Below are 23,593 nucleotides of genomic sequence, written 5' to 3'. Positions count from 1 at the left end.
AAATCATAATAATACATGTATAATGTTGTTGTTTATTAGAAAATTAAACTATTATTATAAAGGATAAAACAGCCCTAGTGAAAAATAAATATACTAAAATTGTCATTTTTTTAATGCTAAATATACATTTACATATGTATGTACTTAATATAAATACCCTGCAATTGTACTTTTGGTATACTAAATTGGTATACTTCAAGTCTGCTAAATTGGAACAACTAGTTTTGTTCTTAATGCACTTTAGTTATCCATAAATAGTGCTGAGGTCCAAATAAAGATATACAATATATATATATATATATATATATATATATACACAGTATATATATATATATATATACACAGTATATATATATATATATATATATATATATATATATACTGTGTAATCACTGTATATATATATATATATATATATATACTGAGTGTATATATATATATATATATATATACACTCACCGGACACTTTATTAGGTACCCCATGCTAGTAACGGGTTGGACCCCCTTTTGCCTTCAGAACTGCCTCAATTCTTCGTGGCATAGATTCAACAAGGTGCTGGAAGCATTCCTCAGGGAGTTTGGTCCATATTGACATGATGGCATCACACAGTTGCCGCAGATTTGTCGGCTGCACATCCATGATGCGAATCTCCCGTTCCACCACATCCCAAAGATGCTCTTTTGGGTTGAGATCTGGTGACTGTGGAGGCCATTTTAGTACAGTGAACTCATTGTCATGTTCAAGAAACCAATTTGAAATGATTAGAGCTTTGTGACATGGTGGAAGTAGCCATCAGAGGATGGGTACATGGTGGCCATAAAGGGATGGACATGGTCAGAAACAATGCTCAGGTAGGCCGTGGCATTTAAACGATGCCCAATTGGCACTAAGGGGCCTAAAGTGTGCCAGGAAAACATCCCCCACACCATTACACCACCACCACCAGCCTGCACAGTGGTAACAAGGCATGATGGTTCCATGTTCTCATTCTGTTTACGCCAAATTCTGACTCTAACATCTGAATGTCTCAACAGAAATCGAGACTCATCAGACCAGGCAACATTTTTCCAGTCTTCAACTGTTCAATTTTGGTGAGCTCTTGCAAATTGTAGCCTCTTTTTCCTATTTGTAGTGGAGATGAGTGGTACCCGGTGGAGTCTTCTGCTGTTGTAGCCCATCCGCCTCAAGGTTGTGCGTGTTGTGGCTTCACAAATGCTTTGCTGCATACCTCGGTTGTAACGAGTGGTTATTTCAGTCACTGTTGCCCTTCTATCAGCTCGAACCAGTCTGGCCATTCTCCTCTGACCTCTGGCATCAACAAGGCATTTCCGCCCACAGAACTGCCGCTCACTGGATGTTTTTTCTTTTTCGGACCATTCTCTGTAAACCCTAGAGATGGTTGTGCGTGAAAATCCCAGTAGATTAGCAGTTTCTGAAATACTCAGACCAGCCCTTCTGGCACCAACAATCATGCCACGTTCAAAGTCACTCAAATCAACTTTCTTCCCCATGCTGATGCTCGGTTTGAACTGCAGGAGATTGTCTTGACCATGTCTACATGCCTAAATGCACTGAGTTGCCGCCATGTGATTGGCTGCTTAGAAATTAAGTGTTAACGAGCAGTTGGACAGGTGTACCTAATAAAGTGGCCGGTGAGTGTATATACTGTATATATATGATTGTGCTAAAATGGAACTATTGTAAGCAGGCCAGCTGACAGTCTTGCCTGGGCCCGGGACAAGATAATCTTAGATGGGGCCCCCCCACGATTTTTTTTATTTTTATAAAACACCATATACTTTTACCCAAATGATGTTTTATTAACAAAGTTCGGGAGGAGCACGTTCAGATAATTAAACCTAATTAAACACACGTGGAGCACATTCAGATAATCAAACCTAATTAGACAAGAGTGGTGCTTAATCAACGAGTTAAGCGCTGTGTATATATACAGCAAACTAACCTCCGTTCCTTGACAGTTTAACAGCATCCCTCCACCACCCCATCTCCTCACTTATAGTCCTAATACTCTTACAACAACGGGGGGAGTACTCTGGGTTCGGGCAAAATTCCGAGCTCGGAGCCCTCCCCCCGGACAGCACGCCAAATACGCATAATCTTTACTCTGTTTAATTGATGTAAGTGTGAACTCGTGAAACTGAATAATAAAAACACGTTGAAATGGGTACATTTTCTATAAATGTCTTCATTTTCTTTTCTGACATAGCCTACTGCAGTTCTTGTTAAAACATACTAGACATGCAAAATCTGTGCATTTTGGGCACTTTTTGTGTGAAATCATATTTATTTTTTGTCCATCAAAAGTGTGCTTTCACTTTTAATTAAGCATGAGCAGCGCAGCAAAAATAGACTCGGATCTGACCCATTATCTGTTCACCGATGCCGACAGTGACGCATTTCGGCCGGCTTTTTATTTTTCATCTCCATAAATATATATAAAGCTAATGCAAGGGCTAGAAATCAATGGATTCTTTGCTAATACTTCCTCATCATCATGGAGAGTGCAGTTCGCACCGCTTTCTCCTTTCCGCTCTCCCGTGGCGTCTGTCATTGCTATGCAACAATGAACTTAGGCGCGCCTGTAAAAACGAGCGCGCCGCGTCGCTATTATGAGCTAATATCCAAAATATTTCCATATGTGACTCTTTCCTCCTTTCTTATCAACAAGTGGATTTACAGCCACCACATCAGCAGCACCGCCGGTCGCCATGTCTCAGCGCTTTTATGAAGAGGACGCAACTGCACGCGCTTCGGGCATGCACGCGCATCAAGTACCGGGTTTGAGAAAACCTTGTACCGTGGCGTGACTTTTAAAAAAAAATTTGTGCCGACTTGGTACCGAAGTGCCGGGTCTTTGACAACACTCATAGACGTTGGCTGCGCTGTTTCTTACCTTGCTCTACGTTGACTTTACTAACGTTAGTTCCAGCTTCACCGTCACCACCTTTTTAAAAATATTTGTTTGGGACATCTCGAAGGCCTCTATTTTCTTCTTCTCTTTTCTTTTCTTTTCTGAGCACCGGACTTCTGCTGACCGGACATTTTGAGCGTAACGTTAGCCTACTGAACTTCAAATCAAATGACAACATCATATTTTGATCAGTGGCCAAACCATTTTTGTTTTGGGGGTGGGGGGGTTCTTGACCACTATTTCAAGGACAATTAGGAAGAAAACAAATAAAAAGCTTTTATGTAACTCAAATATTAGATTTTTTTTCCACAAATATGCCTATTTTTTATATATATATTTTTTTACAATTATTCCATAATTTAATGAGGGCCCCCCTCCCTACCCTGGGCCCGGGACAACAGACCCGTTTGTCCCCCCCTGTCGGCGGGCCTGATTGTAAGTATACTTTAGGTGCACTGTATAATTTCAGTCTTTAAATGCAAGATATTTAAAGAGATCATACTTTCCTTATACTCATAGTGATATTAAACACATTTTCGGCTTAATATTAAGAAATATGCATTGTGCAATAAAGAAGTCATCCACATAAAGTTTATACTATATTATAATATTTATATCAGTAAGTATCAGTAAGTAATACATTTTGGTATAGGTTTTTTTTTCACTTGTACAAAAGTTTGGGTCAGTAAGATTTCTTTTTAAAAAGTAATACTTTTATTCAGCAAGAAAGCATTCAATTGATCAAAGGTGGAAAAAAAAAACATTTATAGAAGATTTCTATTTCTTTTAAAATTTCTATTCAATAAAGAATCCTGAAAACAAATCATGGTTTCTAAATATTAAACATATTGAGGACCAAATTAGCTTATTGGAATGATTTCAAACACTGAAGACTGGAGTAATAATGCTTAAAATTCAGCTTAGACATCCCATTAATAAATTACATTTTAAATATGAAATGTAAAGCAGCTATTTTAAATATTTCACAATATGACTGTTTTTACTATATTTAATCAAATAAATGCAGACTTCTTTCAAGTACTTTAATAAGTGATAAATAATAATCATCATATTCCTTGACCTTGGAGTGAGTTTTCATTATTATAATTAGTTTAATGAAGTCAGACATCTGACTCCAGTCAAAGTGCCACAGCTGAGTCAAAGTCAAACAAGTGTAAGCACATAATTCCTAGAGGAACCAAAGAGCATCGTCTGAAGCAAAGCTGTTTAACCAACCACACAGCGTTTGGGACGGATTAAGCTCCTGAGAGGAGGGCAAACTAATCCATATGTGATTGGGCTTTGACTGAATAAAAGATAATGATTAGGTGCATGTCTGACAGACGTCTCTGTGTCTTCCTGGTTTGTTTCTCTGAAAACAAGGCTTACTTAATGAGGGTGTCCCGATGTTAGCAAGCATTGTATGTATGTGGAGGTGATATTTATGGCTTTCCCCTCATCATCGTCTCAGACATCCACATAAAAGTCTCCATTGTGCTTTACGTAGTAAACAGGATGCTTCAGCTCCAGCTTTGCCTTCATATGTGTGTGTGTGTGTTGTGAATTTCACATGTGTGTCTGGGTATATATGGTGAGACACTGAATTTTAATGAATACCCACTTGTGACGAAAAGACACACCCACACACACATGCACACACACCGTCCCCTATTGTCCATTTTATACTGACCAGCAACCAAACAAAGCAGTTCTGTTACAGACACAGAAAAATACACAATGAAGTGAATAAGGATGTCTTACAATGTGTGTATAATGAGCTGTATAAATATGTCCCGTGCCGGGTGAGTTATTTTCACAAGAAGATGAGCTCATGCTATACACAACATTTTTAATCAGTTATGCTACATGCAGTTTTGCCATATAACAAATGCACACACAATTTCCTGTCAGAAACCTGTCACTGAGATGACACGTGGCGAGATGAAAACTCACAAATCATGCGATTTGGACAGTCTCTGAAAGCGAAACAATAAATTCGCACACACCTACTCAGTGGCCCAGACAGTGAACACACCCATGTGACACACATACATTTAAACCGAATGTCTCACGACATGCTGTGGTTGCTGTGACAATAACCTCAGTGTGTGTATGCGTGTGACACAGAGGGGTGTTATTAACACTGCACACTACACTCTTTCAGTCCGCCCCCCATTCTCAGTTCCTCTCAGACGCAATCGCTCATCTCTGTGAAGCCTTCATCATCTAGGTTCATCTCATGACGTCCACTGTGAGAATAGGTCCTTTCTGTGACCAAGGCATAATTAACATCTAGTGTCGGGAAGTAGCTAACTAAAAGTAGCAACACTGCAAAGTTAAGATCCATTTTTTTCAGACTGCCAGTATTTCTGCTGTTTTCAAAAGTGCTTGCAGATACAAGTGACTTTTTTCCAACAAGTAGTGATTTAATGTACAAAACACTAAACAAATCGAGGTAATCAAACATTGTTGGATAAATATCTTCTTTCTCTCTATCTCAAACGAAGCATTTGGGAGACTGATTTTAGTGAACTGCATGGTTCACCTGAACAATCAGTTCAATAAAACGATTCACATTTGTGTCAATGCAGTATTTTCATTTGTCATTCACAATATTAAATTATAATGTTTATAGCAATCATTTCTCAAACAATATTTTGTTAAATGTCTTTGATATAAATTATGTTTTTTTATGGAATTGATTCATTTGTGTCCATGCGCAGATGTCTGTTTGGCAATTTTTAATTTTCTGGCCATATATAAAATTACCGTATAATATTTTTTTTGTAATATTTTGTAAAGATAAAAAAATATTTTGCTAAATGTCACTGTTGGTCACTGTGTTTTTAATATAAATGATGTTATTTTCTAGCTTTATCCACGTCATTTAGTGCAAATAAATTTGTCAAATGCTGGTGCTCATTGTTTCGATACAAATAATTATTTTATTTTTTTAAATAAAATAAAATAAAACCTAGGCTATATATTTGAAAAAGGTATTGTAGAGTAGCTAACTACTTTTCCAAAAGCATAACTTGACAAGCTAAGCAGTGTTTAGCTCTCCATTCCCTCTGCTACTGTTTTTTTTTCTCCATCTATCGTTTTAGGCTATAAAATATTCAGACCATTAAATGCAAACATTAAATCACTCTCTGCACTTTAATAAAACCCAATCCAGAGTTATAACGACCAGTATAAACCATCATAAAGACACCTGACAATATAGGCACCTCTCTTTAAAGACCAGGTTGTTGCAAACCTCAATTTCATAAGTTCAAATGTTCATCATATCCTTGAGTGTGATGAAGGATTTGCTGTCCACAATGAAGGGGCATGAGTCCACCCCCACCTCCCAAACGTATTTAATTATAAAAATTAAGGTGGAGTCTGGGTGGTGGAGAGATGCCAGAAGAATTATCAAAGGATTGTGATAAGCAGCTGTGTATATATCCTTCGTGGCATGATTAGCAGAATTAGATGAACATGCTCCTCCTGAACATCCGTTTTGGAGCTTGATTATTATGTCTCAAGTATCTGTTATACTGTAAATATATACATTTGTCTGTATATTGTATATTTTTCACCATGTTACTGCGAGAAAGTAGACAGATAACTTAAAATGATGAGGATAGAATCAATACACGTCAGATTCGAACCCACATTTCTCACACGAAAACCACAGCTCAACGTATCTAACCACTAGCCTGCAGCTCAAACAAATGTTATGTGGAATATCATACTGTACGCTTTATCAGATCCGAATATAACTGATGGCTCACAGCGCTCCAGAGGGAGAAAGCTGCCATGTTTTATGGGGACTTTCCATAGACATAATGATTTTTATACTGTACAAACTGTATATTCTATCCCCCTACACTAACCCGACCCCTAAACCTACCCATCGTAGAAAACTTTCTGCATTTTATCATTAAAAAACAACAAGAAAAAAAACATCACTTAGTATAAATTACAAGCTGTTTCCATCATGGGGACCAAAAAAGTCCCTACAAGGACAAGGATTTCAGATATTGCCATCTTTGTGGGGACATGTTGTCCCCATTATGTGGGCTACAAATGTTTATTGCTGTTAAATGGATTGATTTTTTCCCTCTCCAGTGTTGGGTATTTCCAGAGGCAGCACTAAAAAACTGTCTTTTCTATTCTAAGCTTCTTAGGTTAGTGATACTTACCTTGTTAGCCTTTATAGCATCAGATTCAGTCTCCATCAGGCCACTATCGCTGACCTGATCTCAGTTTATATCACCATTCCTTAAAATACAGTGGCTGTGGCAGTTTTAGTGTTTCATAAGAAAACATGAAAACCCAACATTAAAAAAAGGGAGCAAACAAAATAGGGATTAGGAAACTAAAAGTCATTTTTAGATACTTAATTGCATGTTAATTGCCATTAAATTAAAATGCAATTAAAGCAATTAACTGAACGTTAGAATGCTTTTTGACCCATAGGACTAAGATTTCATAATTACTTCTATTGTCTTTGAAATATAATTAAAGTGTGATAAATGCACTGACAATCATAATTTAAGGTAAACTAAAACTTCTGTTGAAAAAAGTCAGTCATGTATATAAAAATACATTTTTAATTACACATTTGAAAATAAATAAAACTTATTTTCAAAATAAGTGTACTTCTTTAAAGCATGACAAAAGTTTATAAAACATAATGATTTAAAATTTTCTTTAAAGTAAAACGTTTAATTTGACGACATTATTGCAAAGTGCACTTTATAAGTGTGTTAAGATACATGAAAGTGTATTCTTTAAGTAGTTTTTTTATTTCATTAATATAATCTGCAAGTCGTTTTTGAAAAATATATTTTTAAGATTTGAAGTACACTTAGCCTGGGAAAACCCAGACAACTTCCGGCGAATTTAGATTTGCTCTGAAAGTTAGTCTGGCAAAGAGCTCATTCAAGCCCATTTCCAATCCGTCGAAATCGCGGCACCAATCAGAAACGTTGGGGCGGGCTTTACACGATGACGACAGCGCTGGGATTTTGAAGCAGATTTTGTAGCCTACATTACAAAGATGGATGCCGCCGTCGAACATCACTCGTTCGAATCAGCTATCGCGTCTGTTTTAAGCGATTTGAACGTTTCCTTTTTGTTAAAAACCGAGCAAAGAACAACACTCTGCATACGTCATCTCCTTCATCGCTCTGATTGGTTTTAGGTCTATCCGAGACGTCCGTTGGTGACGCCCCTCTGGAAATGATTTGTCTAACGCTTTGCCAGACCATAACTCAGTTACAACTGAGAATGGTCTGGTTTTAACCAGGCTAAAGTACACTACAAGTGCATATTCAATATAAAAAGCACACTTCTGTTTCACAAGATTGATCAAGTAAAACAGCTAAATATTGAAGGTTTGAAGGTGACAACCATCAGTTGAAATTCTGAAGCAAGACAATTGTAAATTTCAAAATTTACATTGACATTTCCTTGTTTGGTTATTTGATCGTATCAATTTATCAGACATTTCCACTTTGTGTGAAATACCGTGAATTTGTCTCTCCTCACAAGCTGTTTCGCTCGTCAGCAACCACACAAACACATACTGCAACTGTGACATCTCAGCGGGACTTGTCTGACCGTGTCGTGCGACTGAAGCCCCAGCCCCAACTTGAACGCGTTTATGTGTGAATAGATTTCTAGACATTTTCTTTCTTCCTAGCTGTTTTTCCAGCACACACGCTTTTAAAATCCCTCCTCTGTTGTGAGAAGTTTGAAGAATTACTGTGTTGTTGAACTTCAAAAAAAGACTTTCCACCTCACACTCTGCTTTTCGCTTAGCAAAGTGCTCGCTCTAAATTACAAAGAAAACGAGGCACTTACGGCCCACATAGTTGACAGTCTAACTTATGTTCAGCGAATCTCCCAACACACACACACACACACACGTTTCCCACTCTTCTCATTGCTGCGTTTCCAAAACGTCCTTCTCAGGTCTGTCTTCTTAGATGTATTGCCCCTTTTATCCGACCAATTAGGCATCAGCATTTCATCTCCCAGGAAACGTGTTTGTGGCTTTAATTGGCCATTTGATTTGCATCGCTTTGATTTAATTCTAACCGAGTGAAGAGTTTTATTTTCGCCCAGGCGGCTGTTGTTTCCCCCGGGGCCGGTGCCACGTGTGAGTGTGTGCGGGTTGTGTGCATGGGTGTTTATGGGTGTTGCTGTTTGTGTGCTCATCAAAAAGCAGACCGAAAGAGTGTGTGTGTGAGTGCGATCCAGATTGGGGAGGGTGTCGGATTTAGATCCAGGGTTAGAAAGTGTGTTGCCTTGGTTGCTTTACTTTCAAGCATTTTTAGCATTCTTTGAAGCATGGTGGGTGTTGTTCTGAACACTGTTACACTCGGGCAGTGTGGGGAAAGCATCATGCCTTATCTCTGTGGGCTTCCGGTCGACGTGTACAGGCAGGTGTAAGGGATCATCATCACACACACACACACACAAACACTAACACACACACATGCGCACACACAGAGGAACAGGCCCACAGGCCCTAACTTGCCCACACACTCATTTTCCACCAGTGGGATGAGACGGAGGGGGGCGGACGACTGTATAGTGGTGTATCCAAGGAGAACGACAAGTAGTTTTTCTTCTACATGAAAAGCGCTTTTGCAACAGGAGCAAAAGATTATATCTATAGTGCTCCTATGTGCCTTAAATGGTAAAATAAACAAATAGCTAAACAAACAAATAAATAAAGAGTAAAGCCTGTGGTTTAATGTCACAGTAGTATATCTGAACGTTTCTAAGAGTGTAGTTCACAAACCCTATTGACTCCCGGTAATGCTGTATTCAGCCACTATTCTTTCACCCATCATCATGCTGTTCACACATTGTGTACAATGCGGTAAAAGTGAGCAATCAAAAACACAAGCTTGTTTGATTTGATTGACATACAACTATACATACATGAACAAACCCTTGGGTGATCATGTTCATATGGGTAGTCAGGAATTAGTGAGCCAATATAATGATCAGGTTCACAGGCCTAACAATGTGATGAAAGGAGGACAGAAAACCTCTTCTCTCCATTTTTATCCTTCCTGAGCTTTCTTTCAGCAAGAAAAAGTTGAGCCAAGGTATAATCCCTAATTACAGACTTATAATTAAGTGTGCAAGTCCAAACAGACTAAAACGCTAATTAAAGACTGTGCCCTTTATTCTTTGTTATGCATACTGATACATTGTGCATATGGAATTTCAACGTGATCTCATTAGTGTTTGAATGTAATGTGCGGTTCTAGCACACAAATAATTTGGACAAAGTAAGGACAGCTTCACTAAAGACAATTTCAGAGACATATAAATCTTTATGAAAATCATAAATATATGTACTTACAATAAAGTCAATTAATTTGTAAGTTTTAACATAGATATATTTATTTAATAAAGTTATGTAATGCGTAAACCTAATTTGACAAAGCTAATAGCTGTTTGAAATTAAGACTTTTCAAATGAATAAATACGTGTTAAGCACCCCCAAAACGGCAAACGACTTTAGTTTTATTTAGTGAGTCATTGAATCATTCATTCAACCGATTCGTTCAAATACCGGAATAAAAACAAATGATTTGCTGAGTCACAATTTGCATAATATCCATCCTGAATAGTATTAAAATTAGAATTAGTGTGTCCCAAACCGTAGTATGCTGAAATGAGTATTCTAAAGATACCCGGATGGTCTACCGAACGGCTAATATTGCCCTCAACTCATTGCGCGCTGAATGAGGATTCGATTACAACATCAAACACAAATAAAAAGTGTTAAAAACTACAAACATTATGCGAGACCGACGGTAAGGGGTTTGAGTGATTAAGAATCAGTATCTAACCTGATGAAAAAAAAATGTATTCAATGTTATCCGCAACAACATTTTGAACTTTTATAAAGATACGATCACTGAGTAATTCCAAAATAACAATTACCGCGGTATTTATATTTATAGGCATAGGTAATTTATTATTATTAAAATAAATGTATTGTACATATATTTTATGTTAATACATTTTAATATATATAAAAAAATAACAAAAATAAAATAGTGAATTATAAAGCACAGATAAAGTTACAAAGCATGAAGCTCAAGGCGTCAGAATATCCGTTAAGTCCGAAACAAGCAGCAACCCATAGCAACGCGCTTTGGCAACGACATTTTAGATAATCTGACGGCAGATAAAAATAGTAAATAAATGACTTTCGAGTGATTTATTACAAAAGTGCACATCAAATATGCTTAACACAGAAGCTTGAACGTATGTGTCACACTAGAACATTTAAGCTTCTTCTTTTCCTTTTAATGGCAGTTGGCAAACCCAACTTCAGCTTCTTATCAGACTTTCTGTCCAATCAAATGCTCTCTAGAATTTGAAGTGTCCTGCCCCCTGCATTATAAATAGACGCTGAAGCTGCGGCTAAAATTGGTCACTTGTTCACACATTTGCTGTTTTACATGGTGAATGGCACATAGTGCACTATATAGGGGATAGGAAATGATTCAGACAGTGTACATATATGCTTTTCATTGGGGCAAAGGAAGACTGGTTTCATGTTAGTGTCACGCGAACTGCCGCAGCTCCAGTCCACAGACACAATAGCACAGAGCGGATCATATGCGCTAGTCGGCGCATACCAGAAGACTAGGGCTGGGTATTGACACAAATTTCACAATTCGATTCGATTTCGATTCACAAGCTTGCAATTCGATTCGATTTCGTTTCGATTCAATATTGATTATTTTGGATATCAGGTACAATAGGCTACATGGCAAATTTTCTCAAGGAAAACAAATCTTTTAACTAATGCTGTAAACTATGCTGTAAACTTCATTAGCCTACTATAATATTGAAGGTAAAAATTAACTGATTTGTATACAAACACTTAAATGAAACTTTTATTTATTTTTATAATAATACAGTTATATGAAATATAAACATTTAAATGGTGGCTGTCATAAAAACTTGCCAGATTTATTCAAACATGCATTAAATATTGAAGAACATTAAAAATTATAATGAATATGTAATATGGTGCATATATTTAGCAAAATACTCCCCTCTAGAGTTAATTTTTCTAGCTGACTAACGAGTTTATAGTCACTGGATATGTTTTTTCTGAGGTAAATGTGATGTTACATTGTTTACAAGCTGTTTTACAGACGTCTTTCCACGGTTGAAACACCGATTGAGCGATTCCATGTGACATGATACGGATTTCGATAAGTTGTACTCTATCTTTTAACACACTTTCAGATGCTCATTCATGTTTATTTCGCACTGTAACTGGTATTATTAAGGCAGAAGAGGAGATCATGTGCGCTCCGCGCTGCTGCTTCTCTTGAGCTGAGCGGCGACAGAGCGATCTCACGCCACAGCGCCAAAACGCTATTTATGTTTTTGAATTTCATAAGAAAATGGACGTAATTTGAAATCTGAGACTTTGTTTCATATCAATAGTAACAAAGCACAAATATGTTTGCGATTTATTGGATGGGATGCACGCTACAATGTTCCATTCATTCATCAACTGAAAACAGGATGACTAGCCTAATCGATTCTTGGGATTTAAGAATCGATATCGGTTCGTAAAAATGAGAATCGATTAAAATTCTAAATTTTTTACCCAGCCCTACAGAAAACATATCGGACCCATTTGAATTCTCCACAGAAAGCAATATAATAAAGCGATATGGAGGAGATTAGGTGGAGAAACAGTTAGAGATTAGGAGGAAACTGCGGCTTTCCCGAGCTCAACGGCTCTGGCCCTGCTGTGATATAAAAAAAAACACTATTGGCCATTTTAAAAAAGGGGAGGAGCTGCTCGATATATCCCGCCCTGTTTTCCTGTTTCAGTGGAAATTATTGCAACACATAATGCTGCGTGTTTCAAGGCACTTCAGTGGGCCTTAAACTGTGACAGGATGCATGAAACTAAGCTACAGAGAGGTCCCTTAAAGACACAATTACTGTATGATGAAATAGTATGTCCCAAAGCTTGCCTACTCTTCTGCTACACACTCAAAAAACACACTCATACTTTTAGGGCATGTAGGCAAATTGGGACACAACAATTTTTTTTTGACTGATTCATTCAAAGCCACTAATTGATTAAGCAATGAAAAAGTAACTGCCTTTATGAGTGACTTGAGTTGACATTCAACCAATTCGTTTAAAAATGAATTTAAAATATCTGATCTTTCTATTTTTATTTATTTATTACCGTCCTATTATATATTTATTAACTTAACTCTTTTTTTTCTTTCAATTACTCAGGGGTTTAACTATGCATCTCTCTTTCTCTGACAGGCAGTGACAGAAGCAGCCTGGGGTGTTTGAATAAAAGATGAATACTCAGGCTGGTTCATGACACTGGGGTAACCCCGAACTGTAACCGTAGAACCACAGAGCTACAGTCAGACCACAACAAAAGGATCACCCCACAACAACCTTCCCGTACTGGGAACCAGGGAATCGGAGAGCCGAGTTAATGCCGGCTCAAATATGAATGCAATTCAGTAAGAGCTGAATAGGAAATGACACTGGGACTCTAAATGCTTGAGCTTTCCCACTCAATGCCAGCAGTGTGCTGAAGACACAATACACAGGGCTAACAAAGAGGTGTGTTATTGTGTGGGGTTGTTTGTTTAATAGCCTGCTCATGGTGTGTGTATTTAATTGTTTAAGTGTGTGTGTGTGTGATTTTGTGTGGAATTGATGCCTTTAGAGTGCTGCCAGCACAGGAATATCTCTAATAATAGCCATCAAACATTTGGCCAGATGATATTTTGGCTGTAGAACTAAAGTATGGTGCATCATTGAAAGATGATGAAGAATAATTTTGATTCCAGCATTCCATTAGCATCTCTTTACAAAGGATTCCCATTCAGTATTCATCTAGTCAACAAAATTACTGACAAAAATGTTTGTTGACAAAAGTTTTTTTTTTTTTTTTTCATTAACGAGTGCGAGGTGAAAACTCCATGATTAAATGATTTTATTCAAAACTGTTGATGAAATATGATCGGAGAGAAAAAGAAACACTGGAGGATAATAACAAAGCACTAGCAATGTTTGTGTAAGAAGGCAAATATAGAAAGAATTGATTTTAATAATCCAATCATAGTACATTGGGGATTGACCTACTTGAGCTAGAAGAAGTGAATGCCGGTTAACTGAACCACTTTGCAGACGGATTAATATGTTTACTCAAATGCATCCTATATGTACAGTATATGAGATTAGTCAGCTAAATCCACAACATAAACATCATATTACAACTTACTTTTGCAAAGACAATGAAGTGACTGCAGTTTTGTCAAAGAAAAAAACTAACTAAAACACAAACTAAATGCTGTTTCCAGTCTGGACACAGAAGAAGAAACAGCAAAGAGTCATGGCCTAGATCTTGTGCTAGAAACTGATGCAAGAGGATGGGAACTTTTCATCTCCATGCATACCTTTGCATCTCAGCTTAATGTGTGTGTGTGCGTGTGTGTGTTTTTCTTCGTTCTGTTGCTGCTTGTCTGGGAGTATATGGGTAAGGAATACCCTGAATTCCTGTCGTGTTTCATTTTGAGGTTGACACAGCCGGGCGAACAGGACTGTGCATTACAAAGCTCTGACAGCCTTGACTCTCTGGCTCATTTCAGATTTTTTACGATGTGGCAAACAAAGCCTTTGTGTCGGACACTAAAGGAAGATATTTTAATAAAATTGATTGAAATAATTTTTCATTTAGCGCTGACATCACTAAGCAGGCTATTGGCTAATGTTAATCAATAGTCAAATAGCTATTTGTGCATTATTGTAGCAAATTTGAATTCAGTCAGACTCCATTCTGATAAAAAAAAAAAAAAATCCCTTTTTAACACCCAATTGATTCTCTTCTACAAGCTGAAAATCTTGTTTCAATTGGAAATATGTCACATTATGGAAATAAAATGGGTTGCGAGCGAACAGCAATTCACGCTGACTTTAAGGTCTCTGCATGAATACCTTTTCAATAAATCAGAAAGCGTCTCCATATTTGGACCCTTGGAAATATAACAGCATATGAGATTAAATGTCAGGTATACATGTATACACTATTTACACATCTTCTCTATTCTCAATTATCATTCAGTTTCAATGAAGGAATATATGGATAAACAATGAGTTAACCTTGCACTAATGGTTGTTGTTGTAAAGATATGTGGTGGTCACATGAGAACACCTCCCATCTGGTCATGGCCATCAGTGTTACTAACCTAATGTGTCATCTATAAATTATTAACCTCTCATTTTTCAGTACGTTACACTCGGCCACTAAAAAGCATCCTCTGTCATTTTTATAGCCTTGCGTTTCACAGATGTCCAGCACAATTTTATGGGAAGTACACAGTACTGAGGTTATTTACTGCAAGTGTACTTGCATTTACACTAAATGACTTTTAATCGAGCGGTTGACATTACATGTGATCAGAAAGGCAATCAGAAAACAAAGCAGAAACAGAGAGAATTGAAAATGTTCATGTATCTAAATAGGGACTTCTAATTGCCTTATATTGGTCTGCAGTTAAAATTATTCATTCTAATCACTCCATTCTAAACCCAAATCTGTCCCTAAAATAAACTGGCATTTTTAGAGGTGAATCAAAACATAATTTAGTGACTTAATTAACCATTTTTCCTTTTAAGGATCTCCCCAAAATTAGATTTTTTCCCCCTCTTCAGATTTAGAAGACTTCTTGACATTTCTCATCAATTTTCTCCCAATAACATTACTAGGTCGAACACACACACATACTTCCACCATCATTCTCAATCCTTTATAACCATTGCAGTGCACGTCCATGTAAAAGCTTTCATAATGCTTTCCCAATGAAAATCAATACAGCCCTGCAAAAGTGAGGTTAGCATTAGCAATCTCCCTTCATCTCTCTCTATCTCTCTCTCTCTCTCTCTCTCTCTCTCTCTCTCTCTCTCTCTCTCTCTCTCTCTCTCTCTCTCTCTCTCTCTCTCTCTCTCTCTCTCTCTCTCTCTCTCGCATTCTCTCTCCCCATATGTCTCCCACTGTCTCCTGGACCCTCCATCACTGGTCTCCTCCATTAATTTATAATATCTATCTCTGGAATCGGCCCTCACTAGCATTTGCATGGCCCCGCGTGAGCATGCAAGTGTGAGTGTCAAGTGTATCGGCTATCCATCTGACCTGTTGCCTGATCCCAAGTGTGTGTGTTGAGTTACACAGACTCACCTACTGCCCACCTGTCTGACCGTTACCCCTGCACACCCGAGTGGCACGTATTCAGGTGTGCGTCGGCGCTAGCAACATTAACAAGCCTAGTATATTGATTGCCACTCTGTCTATTAAAATGATAGGAATGTGGGCCGACCTGGGGACAGGAAGCAGCCGGTCGATAGGTGTTGGCGTGAGTGGGCGTAAAGGGGAGGGGCTATAGAAAAAGTGCCCTTCAGCAAAGAGGGAGTTCGGAGTTTCACTTAGGAAAATGCTGAGTTGTGCATTTATAGAAGATGGGAGAGACGTGCGGTAGAGAGAGTGAGACAGATATAGGTCAACAAGATTTCCATTTTCATTGGCGTTCAATTTCCAAGAGTGCCGTTTATGCATGTGTCCGCACACGAGCCTATTTGCAAATTCAGACAGCGGTAGGGTATTGGCTTCCTATCACGCTATACCGTCCCATCATGGAGGCAACAGCCAAGTGCACGCATACACTTACCGTCTGCACGGGGCTCAAGTTAGGCTAGGTCACAAAGCTCCACGGTAGAGGAGTTAATTACAGTGTGATCAATAATTGATTAAACCGTCAGAAAGAGTCCAACAAACTCACCAGTAAGCATTAACGCTCTCTCACACACACCAAACTCTTGGCCGAGTATGAATGCACAAGCAGAAGCACATACATACACAACCGAATTCTCTATTAAGCATTTTCAGAGGAAAAAAATGTCAGCAGATTAAGAGGATTGACTCGGTATTGGATTAGCCCACCCACTGCGGTCAGGATCACACCAGCATGGATAGATTGATTAGGTCTCGCACATTTCCCTAACGACTGCATCAGCTGTTTTTTAGGCTCTGGGTAAAGAGATTTACAATCCGACTGTCAGTCATGCTAAAAAGACCAAAAATGACATGTCATTTAGGACTCAATATCTTGCGTGTAGACCTCCGCGGATTTGGTTTAAGCTCCCAACACCTGTCAGAAAATGTAATGCGATCCCAGTGTTCAATTTAACCATGCCTCTCTATAGTACGAGGCCACCCTTTGGTTCGGGCTTGTCCAAAGCACCTGTCAAAGGGTGCACAGGTAATCTTTTTTAATGCTTCCCGTTAAGTGCAAAGCTAGCAGTTTGGATATGCTGCATTAAATATATGACCTGGATAAAACTGTAAAGATGACAGATTAAGTAAAAAAAAAAAGACAACTCTGCAAGCCTGCGTGGTTTCTCTCTCAAGCGCTTCACGCTCATCCTGTCAAACACACTGGCCAGTTTCCGCTCAAAGCAGGTAGACACACTGTATATTTCACTCTATATTTAACACTTCCAAAAGTGTCAGAAAAATGAAAGACCATGTAAAGGAGTGGAAAGAATGTCAAAGACAGAAAAATAAAGAGTATGATGGAGAGAAGGATATAAAGCAAGACAGAAGGAGAGAAAGAGAGAGACTGAGCAAGTGAAAAGAGATCTATGGTGGTGTGAGAGAAAATGGGTTACATTTCTCCTCTCTTCGACAGTCTATTTTCAGTAGCTACTCCTGGAAAGGAGAGCAGGTAGTTAGCACCGTATAACCTTAACCACTCCACGCGCAGCAACGCAACAACAGTACAGGATGATTGCAGAAGTTGTTACATTTGTGCTTGTCGTAGTTTCGCTTTTTCTTTTGTATTTGATGGGATATGATTTCGTTAAAAGCAGATCAGATTGAATTTGCCTCAGAAATACAAATGAACCCCAGGGCCATTAACTAGATATGGGCAACATATTGTAGCTAAATACATATAATCTTGTGTTATACACCCAGGGAAGCCTGTTCCCGCCTGTAAAATGTAATTGTGACAATACATCACAAAATGATGACATTTTATTTCTCATAATTTTAATGTCCCAATTGTGACTTTAGATCTCATAAATGTGACTTTATATCTCACAAAGTGGCGTTATATGTAACAATTGCAACTTTATATCTAACAATGTGGCTTTATTGCTCACAGTTGCAATTTTTGTGTCACAGTGTGACTATATATCACAGCTTCACTTAATTTTTTATTTTAAACATTATCTCACAATTTTATTTTATTTTTTACTGAGGTGGAAAATGGCTTATTTCTTATTTCACCAGCTTATTTCTTGGAAAATCTCATATCAATTTACTCAAAGAAAATAATATGGGAATATCCCACAGGACTCACTGAATTCAGGTTAGTTTTTGGATCCAAATCTAGTTCAAGCTTGAGGCTTTTGTCCTGACAAGCCTTGTAACATTTTTTGTAATTGTTAAAGGTTCAGTGGTGAAACTGAGTCATATATGTTCTTACCTGTTTGCTGTACTTGACAGTTTGGCAGCCATAATCGGAGCACTGGTCTGAGCTGAGTGACATGGCGTCTGCATTACTGGTGCCGTTGCCAGTGAAGGTGTTGGTGGGGGGCAGTTCCTGCACAGCCTGGTGCTTCTTGCCTTCCACGGGTGGTGAGTTGGGTTGAAGATGCACTGCAGGCAAAGGTGAGCTGGACTTGTAGTGGCGGGCCAGATCTGGGCTTGACTGGTGACGTCTCGCGCCTAGCCTTGGACTGCTGGGGTCTCCATTAGCAGCTGCACAATAACGGGCCGCAATCCTCTCACTGGCACTGCTTGCCTCTTCATCGTCCTCTTCTTCATCACCTCCCCCACGTCTGCAGCCATTCACCGTCATAATTCCACTGTATAAAGAACGCTCAGATTTGGCAGTACCATTATTACGCTTGTCTCTGCGTGGTTTACGCCCACGTTCATTTTGGGAGGCCTGGGCTTGTAGAGGGGGAGGCTGTGGACTGAAAAAGTCCTCTTCTGGCTCTTTCTTGCCAGCCTCGTAGCCGTTCTTACCCTGCACCCCACACTGTCGTGCTGTCACAACCAGAAGGATCACCAGAATAACGACAGCAGCACCGGCCAGGCTACCAATAGCAACGATCTGGCCTTGTTTACCCTGAGCTTGCTCGCTGTCTGGGTCACCTGCAATATCCATATAGAGGGGGATTGCAAGGCTGCGGGCCACCTGAGTGAAAGAGAGACAGACATACAGAGGGAGAGAGAGAGAGAGCAAAAATGGAAAGTCATAAATGGTGTGTCTGCCCTTTGATAACTGCATCCTCATTTTACATCTATGTCTGCTGAACCATACACGCACACATACACATTCATCCCCACTGCAAGGCCCAGACTTCTCAATTATCATGTCAAGGCTTGGATATTCAATCATAGTTATTCTGCGCAGGCAAGTGTGACTGTGTGTGTGTGTGTGTGTGCGTGTGTGTGTGTGCGTGTTTGTGTAACTTTCATCTTTGTATTTGTGTGTGTTTCCTTCTATCCAATATCCAATGTGGGTCAACAGCAATTTGATGCATGAATATTTATAAACAGAAATATATTTTCTTTAAAATGTGCTATTTCGTGCTAGGATTTCCTAGTTGTGAAAAGTTATCAGTAAGTTTCTGACCCCCCAGCCCCCCATTATTCTTATTTGGTTCTACACTGGGTCATTGTTCAACAGCACAAATTGTTATTGTTTCTCTTCATTGAATTACACTTTGTTTGAGTTTATTTGAACAGCATGCTGCTCTGATGTGTCTCACCTGTGCATCCACCAGCGTAGCATTGGCCAAGCTCTCATTGATGAAGACATGCACCAGTGCTGTGGCACAAAGAGAAGGCATGCCACTGTCATTGACCCGGACCACCAAGCGGTGCAGACCCCTGTGTCTTCTCTCCAGGGGCTCTGCCAAGGTTATGACCCCACTACTAGAGCCAATCTCAAACAGACGAAAAGGGTTTCCGCCTACCAGAGCATAGCGGACATCGGCATTAGACCCTGTATCACCGTCAGAGGCTGTGACTGTGCGGACTACAGTCCGGGCCCCGCTAGCGGGTGGCAGGAGGGTGTATGAATCATTAGCGGGTGATGTGATGGATGGCGCGTTGTCATTTTCATCAGTGACAAACAGGGAGACCGTGGCGGTGGCAGACCGTGGCGGTTCTCCGCCATCAACAGCACGCACACGGAATGAGTATGCGCTACGTCGTTCGCGGTCAAATGATGCAGAGGAGAATATGGTTCCAGTGTTATTTTCAATGGAGAAAACTTCTTGCTTCCCCTCCTCTCCACCCTCCTCTTCATCGTGCTCAACAAAAAGACTCAACTCTGCATTCTCGCCTTCATCTGCATCGGTAACAGTCACCATGCCGACGGGGCTATTGGTGAGCAGGTTCTCTTTGACGTAGAATGTGAAGACTTCCTGGACAAATTTGGGGGAATTGTCGTTTCTGTCTGTGACCTGGACTACGACGGTAGCAGAACCCTGCAGAGACGGGGTGCCCTTATCTCGAGCTATCACGCGAAATTCATAGCGTTCCCTCTGCTCTCTATCTAGTGTCCCAGTGGCACGAATATCACCGTTATCAGCATCAATGTAAAAAGCTCCATTAACAGATGGATCCAGTGAGTAGGCAATTTCTGCATTCTTGCCACTATCTGCATCAGCCGCCACAACAGTGACCACTCTTTCTCCTGGGGCATTATTCTCTGCAAAATGCACTTCCACTAAGCTTTGGGCAAAAGTGGGAGCGTGGTCATTTATGTCCACCACTCGCACCATAAGGGAACTATTACTGGAGAGGCTTGGGCTACCGGAGTCCACCGCCACGATAGTGACACTATACTCACGAGTTGCTTCATAATCCAAAAGTGCTGAGGTGTGGAGAAAATATTTCTTTTTGTTTCGTTCAAAGGCATCATCCGTGGCTGGTGGGGGTGCTAGAGCTGTCTCACCAGCTGGTTTCAATGTGAATGGAACATCCCCAACCACAGTGCAGGTAACCGCACCATTCTCTCCCTGGTCACGGTCTGACACCTGCACTAACGCTACTGGTGTGTCCACCAACACGTTCTCTGGAACCATTGCAGCACCATCCCGAACAAGAATTCGTCCAATTTTTCTGATTTCAACAATGGGTACGTTGTCATTTTCATCCCTTACATTGAGAACAACTGTAGTGCGGTCAGTGCGGGGTGGTTGGCCACGGTCACGGGCCGTGATGGTGAAACGTAGCTGTGAAACTTCCTCACGGTCTATTCGGTGTAGAACACTCAGCCAACCTGATGCCTCATCCAACCTCAGGAGGCGCCGCACTGATTCCGTCGCTGCTCCAAACACATACTCAACTTGCCCGTTCACGCCGACGTCACGATCTGTGGCACGCACCTGCAGGACAGGTGTGCCAGGTGGGGCGTTTTCTGCCATTTCCGCTTCATACACTGCTCTCTCAAAGCGTGGACTGTTGTCGTTGACGTCTGTGATGGACACGCGTAACAGAGCTTGAGAGGAGCGGGACGGGTTGCCGCCATCACGAACGCGTAGCACAAGTTCATAAGAATCCCGCGCTTCGCGGTCCAGAGGCCCTTTTACAATCAGCTGAGGCTGTTTCTGTCCTTCAGGTGTGTCGGCAACTTGCAGTTCAAACACGCTGCTCCTGCTGGCAGGCCCCGAACCTGTTTCTGACCCTCTCCTACGGTCACCACCGTTCCCATTTGTTGGGCCATTCGCAGGTCGGCGCAAAGATGACCCCCCATCTCTACTGTCCTGGATAAGTTCATAGCGATCAATGCCGTTGCGACCAAAATCACGATCTGTGGCTGTAGGAAGGAGATAGAGAGTGCCGATTGGGCGATTCTCCTCAACAGATAGCGTGAGTACAGGTGAAGGGAAAGAGGGGGTGTTGTCATTGATGTCAGTGACTACAATACGGCCATCAAACAGATCCACCCAACTCTGCAGGGGACCTATGACTGACACCTCAAAGTTCAAAAAGCACTCATTCTCGTCAAATATCATCTGGCACTGCGGCAGCTTCTCTCTGTCAATCCTCCTGGTGCCTGTAGTAAGCTCTCCGGTGACGTTGTCAATTTTGAAGTATTCAGAGCCAGATTCCAAAGCAAAAGTGACATCACCAGTCCCAATCCCAGAGGTGGACAGCCCCAGGTCTGAAGCCACGTTCCCAATGTGCACATCGGCCGGCCCCTCTTCCGCCACGCGGTAGCGCAGCACTGAATTGGCGCTCGGGAGCTGAGTCAGCAGCTGCAGGATAAGCACGAGGTAGCAGCGCGCGGAGTGCACTGCGCCAACGCTCCTGCTCCCCATGACTCTCTCTCTCTTTCTCTCTCTCTTTCACTCTCTATCTGCAGCTTCCTCCGGTCCAAGACAGACTCGCCACCGAATAATTTCTATAAACGCTTCCTTTGGCAAAATCTTATTTTCTCCGACAGTCTTTTAGTTCCCCAGTCACGTTTTCAACATGATACAATAAAACATCCACTTTGTGAAGACATCGGCATTGGCGATAAGTCTTTACAGCTCTTTTACGGACAAGAATGTTCCTTTGTGTCTTTTAGGAGAAAGCGAGAGTCAAATTTGAGCAGTTTAAATGACTTTGTCCGGCTCATTGAGATGCTGCGGAGCGCGGGTTCCTCTCGCGCTTTCACTGTTTTAAACTGCAATGCAGTAGAACACAAAAGAGATCTGTCTGTGAATTCAGCTCTCACATTCGCATCCCAGAGCTTTCGCTACTGGCTGTGAAGAAGCCAAAGTGCGTTTTAAAGTCTTTCCCTGATATTATATATTCTCTTACCTTAAAACACAGCGGGAGGAAAATTGGAAATCTTTTCCCGCAGTCTTACGCGCGCTTGCCAAGCTCTTATAGATTCCTTTACGGTGAACTTGACAAAGAGAAAAGCTTTTCAGTTCGACTTCTCAGAGCACGTAAATTAGCCACTTATGGAAAGATGGAGAGCAGGATAGAGAAGTAGCAACAAAAGCCTTTAGTAATTCCTCCAGAGTCCGTGGTGGATGTGTGTGAAGTGTTTGAGGAAAAAGTCCCGCATTCTCCTCCTCCCTTCACCTGCACGTTCTACTGCACTGCATGTGAACGTCCCTCAAATGATGCTGCAGTCTCTCCCTCACTCTCTCTCAACCTATCCCTCTCTCTTCCCCCTCCGTTCACTGCAACACTTCCCTCGCTACGTAGATCGACCGTTCAGATGAAACGGGAGACCGAGAGTGCCTCGAAGGAGCTCGCGCTTTCCTTTTAACAAGTCTAAACGCGCAAATACAGGGGGTGTGTTTGCATACGACCACAAAACAAAATACCTCAGAAGCGAAAAATACATACAACTAGACAAGTCCAGTGAAGCACTTAATTTTGTCAAAACAGAACAACTAATTAAATCAAATAGTTTTCACAGCACTGTCCTAAATGTGAACGGACATTTAAAATCAAGCATCTGTGTCCGTTTCATTTGTTAAATGTGCATCAACACAGCAAAAGCAATACTTGTTGACACCGAATGCATGTTTTTACCAAAAACATTTTA

The 23,593-nt window shown here is 40.4% G+C and overlaps 1 protein-coding gene across 2 annotated transcripts in view; it reads right to left on the bottom strand.

Annotated features, from left to right (window-relative positions):
- The window catches only part of pcdh7a (protocadherin 7a), a 65,221-nt gene extending 41,950 nt beyond the window's left edge, over positions 1–23,271 (bottom strand). For both annotated transcript variants that reach the window (XR_008803999.1, XM_056236209.1), the window contains exons 1-2: positions 19,803–23,271; positions 18,509–19,225 (exon numbers count right to left, since the gene is read on the bottom strand). Coding sequence is in view for 1 of the 2 variants with exons in the window: in XM_056236209.1 (XP_056092184.1) it covers positions 18,509–19,225; positions 19,803–22,364 (3,279 nt within the window). In the remaining variant the exon portion in view is untranslated. The remainder of the gene's footprint in view (positions 1–18,508; positions 19,226–19,802) is intronic.
- Positions 23,272–23,593: the final 322 nt, after the last annotated feature.

Source organism: Rhinichthys klamathensis, unplaced genomic scaffold, assembly GCF_029890125.1.
Source record: "Rhinichthys klamathensis goyatoka isolate OS25496 unplaced genomic scaffold, OSU_Roscu_1.1 h1tg000440l_1, whole genome shotgun sequence".
Classification (NCBI taxonomy): Eukaryota; Metazoa; Chordata; class Actinopteri; order Cypriniformes; family Leuciscidae; genus Rhinichthys; species Rhinichthys klamathensis.
Note: the sequence above shows the minus strand (reverse complement) of the source record. Positions and strands in the feature narration are given on the sequence as shown.